The 14,145-nt window shown below is 39.2% G+C and overlaps 1 protein-coding gene across 1 annotated transcript in view; it reads right to left on the reverse strand.

Annotated features, from left to right (window-relative positions):
* XPO4 (exportin 4) overlaps positions 1–14,145 on the reverse strand; it is a 78,712-nt gene that overhangs the window by 59,013 nt on the left and 5,554 nt on the right. The window contains exons 2-4 of the mRNA XM_026675073.2: positions 5,610–5,715; positions 3,680–3,821; positions 1,716–1,854 (exon numbers count right to left, since the gene is read on the reverse strand). Of these exons, the coding sequence (XP_026530858.1) occupies positions 1,716–1,854; positions 3,680–3,821; positions 5,610–5,715 (387 nt within the window). The remainder of the gene's footprint in view (positions 1–1,715; positions 1,855–3,679; positions 3,822–5,609; positions 5,716–14,145) is intronic.

Raw genomic sequence — 14,145 nt, forward strand, 5'->3', positions numbered from 1 at the left:
TACTCAATGTATACTTTATTAAAATAAGGTTGAAGTTGTCAATCATTACAGGTAAAGGATTTTACTAATATCTGTACATTTCGTAGCATCGTGACATGTGTTGTGCTATTCTTAGACTTTTTTTTTTTTTTTTGCTGCTATACACATAGCATTGGTTTCATTTTATTGCAGATAGATAAGCTCGCTCGGACTATTCCGTTTTAGCTACCAAAGGTTTTAGCAAGCAGTACAGATAACTCATTTCCAGAGTGGAACATTTTCTGGCACAGCATATGGAATTGGAACTAACGGCGCAAGTGGAAATAAGGTGCTGGAATTCTATTTACAGCTTCATGAGAGGGTGGAGGATATTTCCTCATCGGCTTCTAAAAATGTAACATGAGTAAATTTTATATTGCCATCTTCAGTTTGGAGTCGGCAAACACCCCTTCTACCCAGCCCTACCACTTCCCCAGGGAATGGAAAAGGTCTTTCCTCAGACCATTCCAACAGCTGACTTACAGACAGAACACAGCTAGGAACAGATGTAAACCAAACCAAATACAAAGAACATCTCTGACAACCTCAACATTTATCTAGAAAAACTCAGAACTAAAACAAATTTCCTGATAGTTAGAACAATTAATCAGTGGAACGACTTGCCTTCAGAAGTTGTGCATGCTCCAACACTGGATGTTTTTAAGACGAGATTGGACAACCATTTATCTGAAATGGTATAGGGTTTCCTCCCTGAGCAGCGGGGTTGGACTAGAACAGTGGTTGCCAACCAGTGGGCCGGGGACCATTAGTGGTTCACGAGAAAATTTTGATGGTCCGCAGAGAAATGTCACCCCCAAAGCACCCCCCCCAAAACAATTAAACAAGGCTGCGCGGGAACACAAGGCTGTGCCGCCCACATGGCCCACGGGAACACAAGGCTTGCGTCGCTTGTTTTGTGAACAACATGAGGTAGTGAGGGGAGGGAGGGAAAGGGCAGAGGGGGGAACTTGCCCACGCGCCCCACACGCCTGGCCTGGCCACCTGGCTGCTTCTTTCCGCTACTTTCTTCTTCTACTTTTGGCTGCACACAAGGAAAGTAGCAAAAGTCTTTCTTTCTCTCCCCCAAACTCCGCCAGAAATGAGTCTTTGGGACCCTGCTAGGAATCCTGCTCCAAGAGGCTGCGCCGGCGTGACAAGTCTCACAAAGACTCATTTCTGGCAGTTTGAGGGAAAGAAAGAAAGACTTCTGCTGCTTCTGCTGCTTCCTTTGCATGAAGCCAAAAGTCTCTCTCGCTACCCGCCCCCGAGAATAGAGCTGGAGACAGTATCCTGCGATCCCCCAAATAAAGAATGATTGGTCGGTAGGAAAACAGGGTGAGGAATTTTCCTGCAGACTTTTTTTGTGATTTTCCCAGGATCTCTGGTCCGCAGGATTTAAAATTATGAGTTTGGTGGTCCCTGAAGTCCAAAAGGTTGGCAAGCCCTAGACTAGAAGACCTCCAAGATCCCTTTTCCCTTTTTAATTAATGCCCTTTTCCTCAACTCTTTACTTCCAACTGTGTTGCGACTGTGACTTGAGAATGCTCAATGGACACAGCAATTCCAGCAGATTTGGAAGACAGAAGCATAGAGGGAGATTTAAATTATTCCTGAAAGTAAATAATTAGTATAATGACAGGAAAAAAAATGTCCAGGAAGATGTAAATAAAGATGTGTTTTTAAACATGATAACTTACCACTGTGGGATTGCCGCTGCTTATCAACTGACTGACTTCATGAAAAATGCTCTTGCATTCAATTGATTTGTCTAAAGACCCTCGTTTCACTATTACTGCTACTGCTAACAATATCTGTTCCCGTACATATTTCTGGAGGCTGCAAAATAAAATATAAAATATATTCAGCACTGATCAAAATGACATAATTGTTTGCAAAGCAAAAATACACAAACTCTTCTTAGTTGTACTGCTTTTAGAAAGCAGGAATGACTGGGCTGATTAGCTATAAAATTCTCTTGTCTTCTGTTGTTGCCTTACGGTTTTTCTTATAAGCTAGGAAGAAGAAATCTCTGGCATGTGTGTAGGATGTGGCCTGGCCTGCCAGCCTTTTAATTTAGGTTTCAGCATCCTCACTGTCCTAGCATTTAATTTTTCTCTGTGTGGAAGTAAACAATTCCCCTTGCAGGCAGAATTTATGGAAAGGGGAAAGCCTCATCTTCTGACATCTTTGGGCAGATTCCTCTCCTGATCCGGAAGCTGAGGAAAATTCTGATGAACACAGAAATAGTAATCACTTACTACATATTTAAGGGAAGGCGGAACAACTGGTTCTTTTACTCAGAGAGGTTGAAGGCAATGAATAAATGTCAGGCTGGTATTTCCTAACCCCAAATGCTAGCTGGCCTCCTAAAAAGAGGAGGCTATGGGGGGCGGGGGCGGGGGGAGTCTTTGGGACAGATTCAGGTCATATCCTGCAGCATCCCCTGTGTTACATCTCCCACTGTAATTGGCACCGCTCGTATATACATAGCACAGTTTTTACTTTTATTTATTAAATTGTTATATAGTGACTGTGGCTGTTTACAACAGTTTTTTTAATCTGGCTGAATTAAATTCCAGAATCTGTTTATTTGGATCAAGAAATAGATTCAGCCCTGATGTTAGCTATTTTTCTTGTTGGTTTTCAAATGTACTTTTAGACTTAGTGAATGGTTTTAATGTTTTCATTCACAGCAGTTATAGTTGAAACTGCAGTCTGTAGTCAGCAACAGATTTCGCTTTCAGACTTACATTAAAATACTGAACAAACATTATCTTGGAAGATTAATCATATGTATTGAAATTAAAAAATGGAATTAGGTTATAAAACTTTAGTAACTGGGGGATATGTTTACTTTAGCAGCCTATTTATCTTTAGTTTGTTAAGACAGTTTTCTTGATCCTTTTGCTTACCTAAACCTGCAGAAATGCTGGGGAGGTAGCTATCTGTTTTCCTAATAAAGGAAACCATGTAAATATCCTGCACTTAATAATATTTTGCAAATTGCCATCTTCTTTCTCTGAGAAGCCTACAATATCTATGAGATGGAGAGGCATATGTTAATTACTCATGCACCCTAACCCATGTTTTATGTAAGACTAAGAAGATAACTTTACTTAAAGACAAGGATCTTTCTCATTTCTTCTTCTCTCCTTTAAGCTGCATCATTCAAAGCTTGTACAGACCAATCAATGAACAGCAAAAACCCAATAAGCAAAACTTCCAGGAGGGTATGACTACCCTGTTACTTTTAGAGTGGCCCTACCAAGAGTGAAACATCCCTCCTAATTTACACCCACTTCTAGAAAGAATCTCAGAGGTCCCAAACAACCACCACCAACTTCTAACATGTACGTGAACATAAGAAGTTCTTATATATCACTTATACCATGTGGTCTGTATTCCAATTAATATTGTCTCTGGAATCATCCTAGATGTCTCTCTGTTACATTTGACATCATGTTTTAAACTGGAAATCTCAGGGACAGAAACTCCCCCTTGTATATACAACACTGACTCCACCAATTATGTTTTCTTTGGCCATGAAAACAGAAGACAATTCATTATGTGGATTTTATCAATCTCAATTGGAAAGCATCTAATTTTTAAAGTTGTTATTCAAGAACCTATACAAATGTTTTAAACCATGCTCTGTACTTACTTTGGCCTTTGTAAGACATATGTTAAAAGGAATGTTCGTAGTGATTCTATACTGCTTTTTTCCAACAGAATCCATTCTCGTACAACTGCTTCCATTATCGCTGTGGCGGCTTGAAAAAGGACATAGTCCACTTTACTAGTTTCTGTTAAAGAAATGCACGTTTATAAACTCATAATCCATAGACAAAAGCTTGAAACATATCACCAATGAAAAATATTATTTTAATTTTATTTTTACTTTTTATTTTTACTTTTGTCTGAAATTCTAGGCTGGATTTTAGGACATACCTTTTTCTAAAGGGTTCATAGCAATTATAAACCTGTCCTTTACAACATTCAAACACAGATATATATATTTCAACAGATATTTTAAAAATACATAAAAATACATAAATCAACAGCAAAAACAAGTTACCGAAACACTAGCATCAGCAAGTTAAAATTAGAAGTAAGTAAATATTAGGCATAAATAAGTGTTAAACCCAAAGTGATATTTAAAATGGTCACACATTAATGCAAAAAGCAGACATTTTTAGAAACAATTCTCCCAGTGAAATCCAGTGGTGACATGAAAATATTCCATAATATTTTGCTGTCCTCCAATTCAGTGTATTAACACCATCCTAGCCACAATCATATACCCAAGCCACTAAAAGGATGGTGCTGTTGTGCTCAACTCACTAGCAAGAAAACAGAAAACAGCAATCTGAAACCAGAAGATTCTATCCCACTAGTGCATAAGCTGTTCCTAAGAAGCATGTATACCAGGGGTGTCAAAATGGCGGTCCACAGGCTGGATGCATCATGTGTAGGCCACACCCACCCCAGCTTTGTGAAGGGAAATGTCACGAAACGTCACGTGATGGCAATGTGACACTGTGAATTTGACACCCGTGATGTAGACCATTGTCTTTATCAATCTTGCCATTAACATTTTTCTATTATTAGTATTTTTGGATGCTTTTGTAACACCTTCCCCAGACATTTCTGTTTGGTAACAACACTGCTTCAATTAAAACCAAATAAAATAGTTCTACAAGTATTCCTCATTTAATGACTGCTGTTGGGGCTGGCAAGTCCAATGCTAATCGAAGTGATCATTAAGTGAAACATCACGTGACTACACTTGACTCAACGATGTCAGCTTCACTGCAGTTGTTAAGCAAATCATCCATAGCTATTAAACACAATGTCACATGACTGCGACATGCTACTACTACCTGTTTGTTTTCCAATTGATTTTGCTTGTCAGAAGCCAGCTGTGAGAGTCACAAGCGGAAATCATGTGACCATTGGATGACATCATATATAAGCGCCAGTTGCAATGTGCACAAAACATGATCATATGATTATAAGGACCTTGCAATGGCATTAAGTTTAAGGACAAATTGTAAACCTACTTTTTCAGTGCTGTTGTAAGTTCAAATGATTGCTGAACGAGCCAGCTGTTAACTGAAGACTACCTGTATTCTGTTAAACTTTATCTGGCTATTTATTAAGCTTTCCTTATTAATATTAATTTCTAACAAATGTATAATCTATCCAGTTTGGTTTTGTGATATATTAAACACTGCAAAATCATTCTGTGTTTGATTCATCGAAAAGAAAGCAAGTAATATTTTAAATTGCTGTAGTTTCTGCAGAAAAGCATAAATTAATTGTCATAGCTCTTAAAATGGTGTAAGGATAGTTTCTGGAATCAGCTGTATTTGTATATTTGAATCAAACATCTTAGCCATATTTATGTAAAACCAAGACTCACTAGGATGAATGAGGGTTATTTTCAAGTTAACAGTGCTTAATATATGCATCTCTAAATCCAATAGACACTGCTAGAAAAAAAACAATACTTCACACATATATCCTTAACCTGTTTTAGAAAGCTACATGATTATGAATTAATGGTACTCTGATTGAAACATAGGACTTACCTAAAATATGTTTGCAAACTGCAAACGGCGATTTTGATTTTCTAAATGATAAAAATATGTGTTCGGCGTGCTGACGTTGTTCATTATTGACCATGGAGGGTGGTGCCTACAGAGAAATAAAGACTCTTTCTAACTATGGAATATGGAAAATTGCCATTTCTTATTTGAGTATATATCACAATAAAAAATCCTTTACTTTCATCTATAAATACGCTGAATTAAGGTAGTACTGAGGCAGTGGTAATAATAAAGTAGCAACTAATTAGTAAATCACCTTCATCACTTAACTTAGATCATTAAAGTATTATATTACAACCTGTTTATTTATTTAGCGTATGGCACGTGTTAGCCAGGGATCACCAAGGTGATTTGGTGCCTTTGTGAAAGGAATTTTTACAGGCGGTATTATCTTTACCCCCGGGACGCCTGAATGCCAGTAGGCAGTTGGTGGAGGCTCATTTCTTGTCCCTCCACAGTTTATTCACCCACGGGAACTGAGCCGCCGAGCTGCCGACCTCAGCGGTGGGCAGGCCCAGCATCTTACCACATGAGCCACCACGGCCCCCAAGCCACCTGTTAATCCAATCCAGTCTATACTATGTAATTAGCACCACTTGATATGACAGTATAATAGGACAACTATATTTGGCTTACAAACTCTGGATGACAGTTCGCAATAAAGAAATGAATACAGAAATGGTAACTCTTAGCTAGATGGAAATCTAGCACATGTGGATTTTTGCAGATCAGGTGATATTGATTTGTATAGTCATCCGGTTTTGCAAATGTGACTTTGGAAGATGAAAACAGGATTAAAACCAAGAAACAACCAAATGAAAACAATAATGTGCAAAGAGTAAAGAACAACATCCCTAGAAAGGTTGGTATAATCTCCGATAACAAATAATAATATATATAATGGTAATTCTATGGTGTGGTTTTCAATAGTACCCTGAAGATGTGTTCAAATGAATTATTTAGTTGCATTCATCAAATCATCCTATTACTGCTTTTCTCCTGTGTGGATGCCATCCCAATGTGTAGATTTTCTCAGAAATTCCTACCAGAATAGACACGTAGAGCATTCTGAGGCTTAAAGCCTATACATCTGATGGATACCCAAACTAGAGAAAGCTATTCTACTGAGATTTTTCCAATATTTCATAGAAAAGGTAATGAAATGCCAATTTAAATGTGGAAAAAAGCCCTTTCCAACTTCAATATTATGTATCTTCTTACTGATAAAGAATGTTGGATCAGTTACCGATTATTTGTTATATTATGATATACTAATTTATGAAGACAAGTTGCCTACAGTGTGATCATGACTGTGATAGGATATTTTTTATTAGCATTTCTCAAAGCTGATAAGCAACCAAATAAGATATATCAATAAATCATAGTTCTACAAATAAACTTATTCTTACCAGTAGCATGCAAATAATTAGGATATTCCTTACTGTCGTTTTCCTGTATACAAAATGTCACACGTTCAAATTAACTTCATTTATGTAAAAATACTGGAACAGGTGGCTCTACTTCTTCCCAGGAAGAAACTAAAAATTAGAAACCTGAATTTTCAAGCACTGTAGTGTAGTAGCATGCTGCCCTCTAGTGCAATTCCAGCACTGATTCAGAAAAAAAGCAAGACTGCTCATATTGAGTTTTATTAATTAGAATCACTAAAAAGATAAAGTCCCCCCTTTGAGCTATATTCAATTTCTGGCAAATGCTATATATACAGTTTTAGCAAGGATGCTGTTTGCCACTCCCTTCTTCCATGATTTTTAGCCTTTGGTTTCAAGTGGTTCCCCCAACCAAACATGGCCAACATGGTTTAGCTTCTAAAATCAGACGTAACCGGGGAGGTACTGCCATCTGTTGGCATGAAATAAAAGTTGGGGTGTAATGTAAGTTACGTCGAGGCCAACTCACTACAAAGATCAAAATACTTTTCCAACAGAACTTCCAAGTGGTAGAATAAGTACGAAGTCCAGAAAAAGCTTTCATAAATAAATGGTAGAGATAAGAGTCTCAAGAATCCCACAAGATATATTTCATTAACTGTAAGACTCTTATGCAAAAGGTCCTTATCTTTCTCTCCCTTATCCAGCCAACATCTTCTTCTCTCACCTATTATTTCATGGAATATGTACATGACATTGGCATTTTCACAGCACAACCCATGTAAAGAAAGGCCTGTGAAGGCAAAATTTTTATATTTCTCCTTAACATAGCCATCCATCGTTCTAACATTGAGAGTTCTATCAAACTGTTTCATATGAGGCTATGATGAAGGGAATGGATCCATAGTTCTATTAGGATAGAAGATCTATATATAAATTAACAAGTACAAGTGTTCCTCATTTAACAACCACTCATTCAGTGACCATTTAAACTTGTGACAATGCTTGAATAAGGGGTAGTTATGGCCATGTAGGAGATAAACAGGCTGAGCCTAAAGGCAGGATTAAACACGTCATTGGTTTAAAGTCCTTGCATTCTCACAAGAGCCTAAGTCCACCCCCACCCCCACCCCATTAACCCTTATCTAGTGCCAATTTGGCTTGACCATTAATAATTAGATTCTTGTGTATAAGCTGCATGTAATAAACTTTTAATGCTTCCTGTTCCTGGTTACTTGCACCTAACATAACAGTCCTCAAAATTCTGGCCAGTGCAGAATCACTACAGTTGCACAATCATGGCCTAAGCCCTTGGCAACTGGCCTGGATTACCAATTGTTGCAGTGTCCCATGGTCATGTGATTGCGCTTCACGATCACGTGAGGTTTTTGCTTATAGTGACCTTCATGGTCCTCACTTAACAGTGGTACCTGGGGATCGCCGGAACTGCCATCATTAAGTGGCAGGTCACGACATTGGATTTTACAACTGCATAGTTTATCAAAAGGAATTATGGCCCCTATTACAAGAAAACTGCAACTGAATAAAATCATAGCAGAGCACTGTGCAAATGCCTAAACTTAAGGGATTTGTGAGACTTTTGTAATATCTGTAATTTTACACACACAACGTGCATATTAAAGTCTTGCTAAAATATATGCGCATTATCTTGTATAAGCAGTATCTGTAATTTTATACACAAAGGGCATATTACAGTCTTGCTAAAATATGTGTGCATTATCTTGTATAAGCAGTAGATACAAAACACACCCGAGAAACCATAAACAGTTTATATTATTACAAAGTGATGAAATTATTACTTTCACTTGATTGAAACTCAAATCCGGTCTCTTCTAACTGCAAGACTTCAATAAGTTGCACAATTAAACATACACATACTTCAAAGGAACTTACAACCCTACCAAAGACCTCCAGATCAAATATTATTTGCTATTAAGTTACAGCACTATTAAATTACTTTGGCAACCAACAAAATATTTTGTTCTTCTGATAAGGCATATTGAAAGAATATTTTCTTTAAAAAGCTGCAAGAATAAGAATGTACTGGAAAGACAAGGCAAGCATGTTTTCATTAGCCCAAGAGATACAAAAGATGGTTCAATGGCTTTTTTAAGAGGACAAGTCAATAAAGGAACAACTTATTCAAACACTTTACAATAAGAAACAGAATGACACTTGAGATCAAACCCACACTTGACAAATTTTATTACTTAGAGAAAAACATCAGTCAAAAAGTTGTAATATTTTTAATGACCATATTGAGCTTAGGAAAGCTTTGTCTAGACAAATTATCCCAGGCCCTGTGAATAATAGTACTACCATAATGTTATAAGGATTTATAAGAATTATAGATCGCTTGGGAAAAACTGACAACAGTACATTAATTTATAGTAATAAAAAAGCCCAATGAACATTTTATAACACATAGGAATGAGGGTAACACTAAAAATTGACTAACAAGAGCGTGCTTAAGGAATTTATATTGCTCCAGATAAGCAATTTCACAGCTAAGAATAGTTATACACAGGAATGGTCTCCATCAAGAGAACATGGTAATTCCTTTCCCTTTATGTAAGAGATTAGGGGGCGGGGGCAGAGAGAATGGAGATGTGCAGGAAAATGAGGGGAAAGGAAGTGCCATTGTGCAAATGACCACACTTTCAAAATACAAATCCGCATCAAACACTACAATTCTTGGCAAAATTGTGGGTCCAAATATATCCTATTTTGGTTACAAAATCAATTGTAACATTTGTGCTGGTCAACCAGGAGCATTAACTTCGTATCTCACAAGGAAGAAAAACTATTTTGCTTACAAAATTTCATTTCTGGAAATTTCTGGATGTCTCATTAAGACTTCAACAGCAATCCAGACAGCTGCTTAAACTTAACAATTTCTTTGATCGTTCAGTGGATTTTCCCCAAATGGATGAGTCGTCATTATAACAAAAGTAAAAGTATTTCTCTCTTCTTTACATGGATTGTCCCGTAATTTAGGTTCTGAATTTAGTTTTCAAAGGAATGTCTTTTATCAAATATTCCTGAACTTGTGCAAAGAAGGTATGGATTCTTTTTCCCTTCCGAGCAATATAAATATAGATATAGAAGTATGAGTTCCAAAGGCAAAAGGTCTTTTGAAGATTTGAGTTCACACTTCTGTACAACTCCTTCAAAAATCACTTGTCTTTTCTTCGTAGCCACGAAGAGTTGCTGTGTTACAAGATGTAGCAGCTTTAATGAATTGCATTTCCAAGTGCTCCAAAACATCTTTTTGCCTTTGAATCGCACTAAAAATAATTTAGTGTGATAGATTATATAATATATTATAATTACTCCTTGCAGGCATGATATTCCCCTCTGAAAAAAAAATTGGGGCCGGCCAAAAGAGACCCCGCGCCGCAAGCCAAGAAATCGCACACACAACACCAACGCTACACACCGTTCCTTTCCAGCCGGTCACGTGTGGATCAGCTCCAGAGCTGGGCAGCTGCTTCCCTGGGGGCGGGGCCGAGGCCGCCGCCCGGGGAGCGCCCGCTGCTTTCCCTTGCCAGGGCCGGGTGGTGGCGTGTTGCATGGAGAGATGGATGGTCCGTGGCTGCCCAGCTCCCTTTTTCTGCCGCTCAGCAGCCTCCGCTCGCACTGCCCAGGCTCCGCTCAGGTGTCCGGCTGGGGCTGTCAGGAGTTGCTACCGCCGACGTGGCTCCGTGCGACTCCAGTCCCGCGTTGCCTTGGGAAGGGAGAGGCAAAACTGGGAGCTGCTGCGCCTGAGCCTCTGGTGCCGCTGCTGCTGTTGCAAAGTGCCGCCGCGGCTCTTCCTTTTTGCCTTTCCCTTCCCGAGGCAACGCGGGACTGGAGCCGCGCTGGCGGTAGCAACTCCTGACTCAGGGGGCCTCCGAGGGGAGGGGAAGGAGGAGAAGAAGGGGGGAAAGGGGGGGTGGGCGATTTCCAATAAAATCGGAATTCCGATTTTAATCGGAAGAATATCATGTCTGTCCTTGCTTAATGACCATTCGTTCAACAACCAAAGTTATGATGCAGAGCAAATAGTACTTATGACTGGTCCCCAAAGTTATGGTGATCAAAATTCAGGTGTTTGGCAAACTAACTGCACTTATCATTTATGGGGTGCTTCGATACTCTGCATCCTCACCCTATTTCTGTCCATTTGACAGCCCTGCACAGAGCACTCCTCTCTGGGGCAGCCCTGGGCTATCTGAGGGTCTTCAGCAATCTCAGTCTGAGCTGACGACCTCTGCCCTAGGGCTCTACAAGTAGCCCTTGACTTACAACAGTTGATTTAGTGACTGTTCAAAGTTGTACAACAACACTGAAAACTGACTCAGGACCATTTTCACACTTACAACCATTGCAGCATACCCCACGGTCACATGATCAAAATTCAGAGTCTTGCACAAACTGTTGTTGTGTCCTGGGGTCATGGGATCCCCTTTTGCAACCTTCTGACAAGCAGAGTCAATGGGGAATCTGGGTTACTAACTTAACAAATGCAATGATTCACTTAACAACTTGTGGCAAGCAAAGTTGTAAAATGGGGCAAACATACTTAACCAATGTTTCAGTTGGCAACATAAATATTGGGCTCAACTGTTGTCATAACTCGGGGACTACCTGTATTGTAACCCTAGCACCACTACCATCGAGGAGTGCCAATTTGAGCCATTTCAACTCAAGGAGCCCAGCCACCTCCACTGCTCTGTGCTCTGCAGGCCCTGCCACACAACCAGGTGCCCTTCATGGTCTTTCACCCATTGCTGATGAGGCACCCTAGACTGACCCTAGGTGAGGAAGTTACTGGCCACACAGGGCTCTGTCCTGGAAGCTTTCTGAAGCATTGCAAGAATGATGCATGCTTTTTGGAGAACAGCATGAACGTCCTTGGGAAGGAAGTCTGGCATGGCCAGCAGTTGCCTCATATAGGGCCATGCCACGTGCACTTCATCAGCAGTGAAAGAATGCAAAGTTTAAATGGGCAGGGCAGGGCAGGGCAGAGCAGGCAGAATGCAAGACGGCGGGAGTGGTTGAGCTTTGTGCTGTGGCACTGAGGTTGCTAGCTGTGCCAGGGCTGTGGCCCAGGGTTTGAATGATACCCTGAGCCGCAGTGGCGCAGTGGATAGAATGCAGTACTTCAGGCTACTTCTGCTGACTGCCAGCTACCTTCAATTTGGCAGTTCAAATCTCACCAGGCTTAAGGTTGACTCAGCCTTCCAAGGTGAGTAAAATGAGGACCCAGACTGTTGGGGGCAATATGCTGACTCTGTAACTGCTTAGAGAGGGCTGGAAAGCATTGTAAAGCAGTATATAAGTCTACGTGCAATTGCTGTACTGTACAGCAGTGATGGTGGTGCTGAAGTAGAGGCCTGGGTGGAGATGGCACCATCACTGCAAAGATTGCTGCTGTTTGGGCAGGCCAGAAAGGGCAGAGACAAGGGGGGATAGGTATGTGTGTGTGGAGTGCTTTCAAGAGCAGGCAGAGAAAAGATTTCCTTATCTCACTGAAGCTCCTTACTGGGAGGGACAATCCAGGAATGGCTTGGATTGGGGTAGATAGTTGCCTAGTGGGATTCAGTTAATGACAACAATGGAGATTGCTGTCAGTAAATGAGGTCACATGTCATCCTTCCCCTGCCACGCCCACCAAGCCACATCATGCCCACAGAACCGGTAGTAAAAAAAATTGAATCCCACCACTGATGGGTATACAAGGAGAGAAAGAGAGGGGTGGGTGGGTGGATCACTGGGCAAAATGGTTAAAGATAGCAAAAAAAGATAGATTGTTGTTCCAATGAAGGAGCAAGCAGCCATATGAAAAGAAGCACAAGCAAGATGTAAAATAGGGATTTAATAACTGAAACCTGCAGACTACTCTTTTATTACAGGTGTGATCACTCTAAGTCAGATTTCTTCAACCTACTGCTTTCCAGATTTGTTAGGACTATGATTCCCAGAATTTTTACCCAAGATGACATACAACAGAAAGTAGAAAGCTTTGCCAGTTGGTTGATGAAAAAGCAGCATTTTGAAGAGAGATTTGAAAGAAGATAAAGAAATAGCATCTTACAGATGTTGAGAAAATACAGGAAGAGTATAATCTTCTGAGAAAGCAGGAAGCCTTTGAACTGAACTAGGAAAGTGAAGGTCACGGGAAAGGATGTGCTGGAATGTAAAAAAAAAAAAGATAGAAAAATGCAAGTTCTTGGAAGTTTTTGAAAATCAGGACAATAGGCCAAATAGAAAACCAGTTTAAAATATATGCTGCTCTCAAGATATTAGGGATAAATAATTATAATTCACTTTTTAGGAGAACGTTTTGAAAAGCCAGAGAAAGTCAGGATATAAAACTAACATAGCAATCTTTGTACATAGATGATAATTTTTACTTTAGTTGTGTAGCTAGCTGATGTCTAATGCTATCAGCACTGCAAGATTCCTTCAAAAACAGTCCACGGACAAGGGCTGTAGTTGAAGAAAACAGACCTTTTTTTACACAGATTATATCCCAAATCAGAATTTGTTGATATGACATTCTTAACAGGCATTTTCAACACAATTCAATATTTTTAATCTCTATTGTATTTTATTTTTTAAAGTATTTAGGAACTAAAGGGAAACAAAAAAAAAGGAAATGGAAAGGGCAAATTACAAATTGAAAGAATAAATATTTACAAAAAGGAAAAATATTTTTCTTTATTATTCTATAAGTAATATTGAATCAAGACCGTATCTAAACATAATATCTCTGTTTAAAAGCTATTCTTAGCAGAAAGTCAACAACAAAAATAAAAATAAACCATCAAAATCACAATTGACAAGAATATTTAGCTAATCTAACCATTTGTGCAGAATTTGGTGTTTTAAGCTCTTGAGAAACCCCAAAATTAAATGTTTTCGAGATCTATGTGTAGAGTAACTCTCTTTGATATTTAATACTGAAAGCTGTAGCATTTGTTAAAATACAAAAAAACATTGGAATCAGTAATTAAATTCACATACTGCACTAAGCCATGATTTGCTTAGGCATGCTTACTGTATAAGTCATAATTGACTAGGTTTGTATAACACGCTAAGCCAAAGGCAAACTAATTATATTA

The sequence above is a fragment of the Notechis scutatus genome, chromosome 5 (genome assembly GCF_049901735.1).
Source record: "Notechis scutatus isolate UNSWTSFEM ecotype Mainland chromosome 5, rNotScu1.2, whole genome shotgun sequence".
Classification (NCBI taxonomy): domain Eukaryota; kingdom Metazoa; phylum Chordata; class Lepidosauria; order Squamata; family Elapidae; genus Notechis; species Notechis scutatus.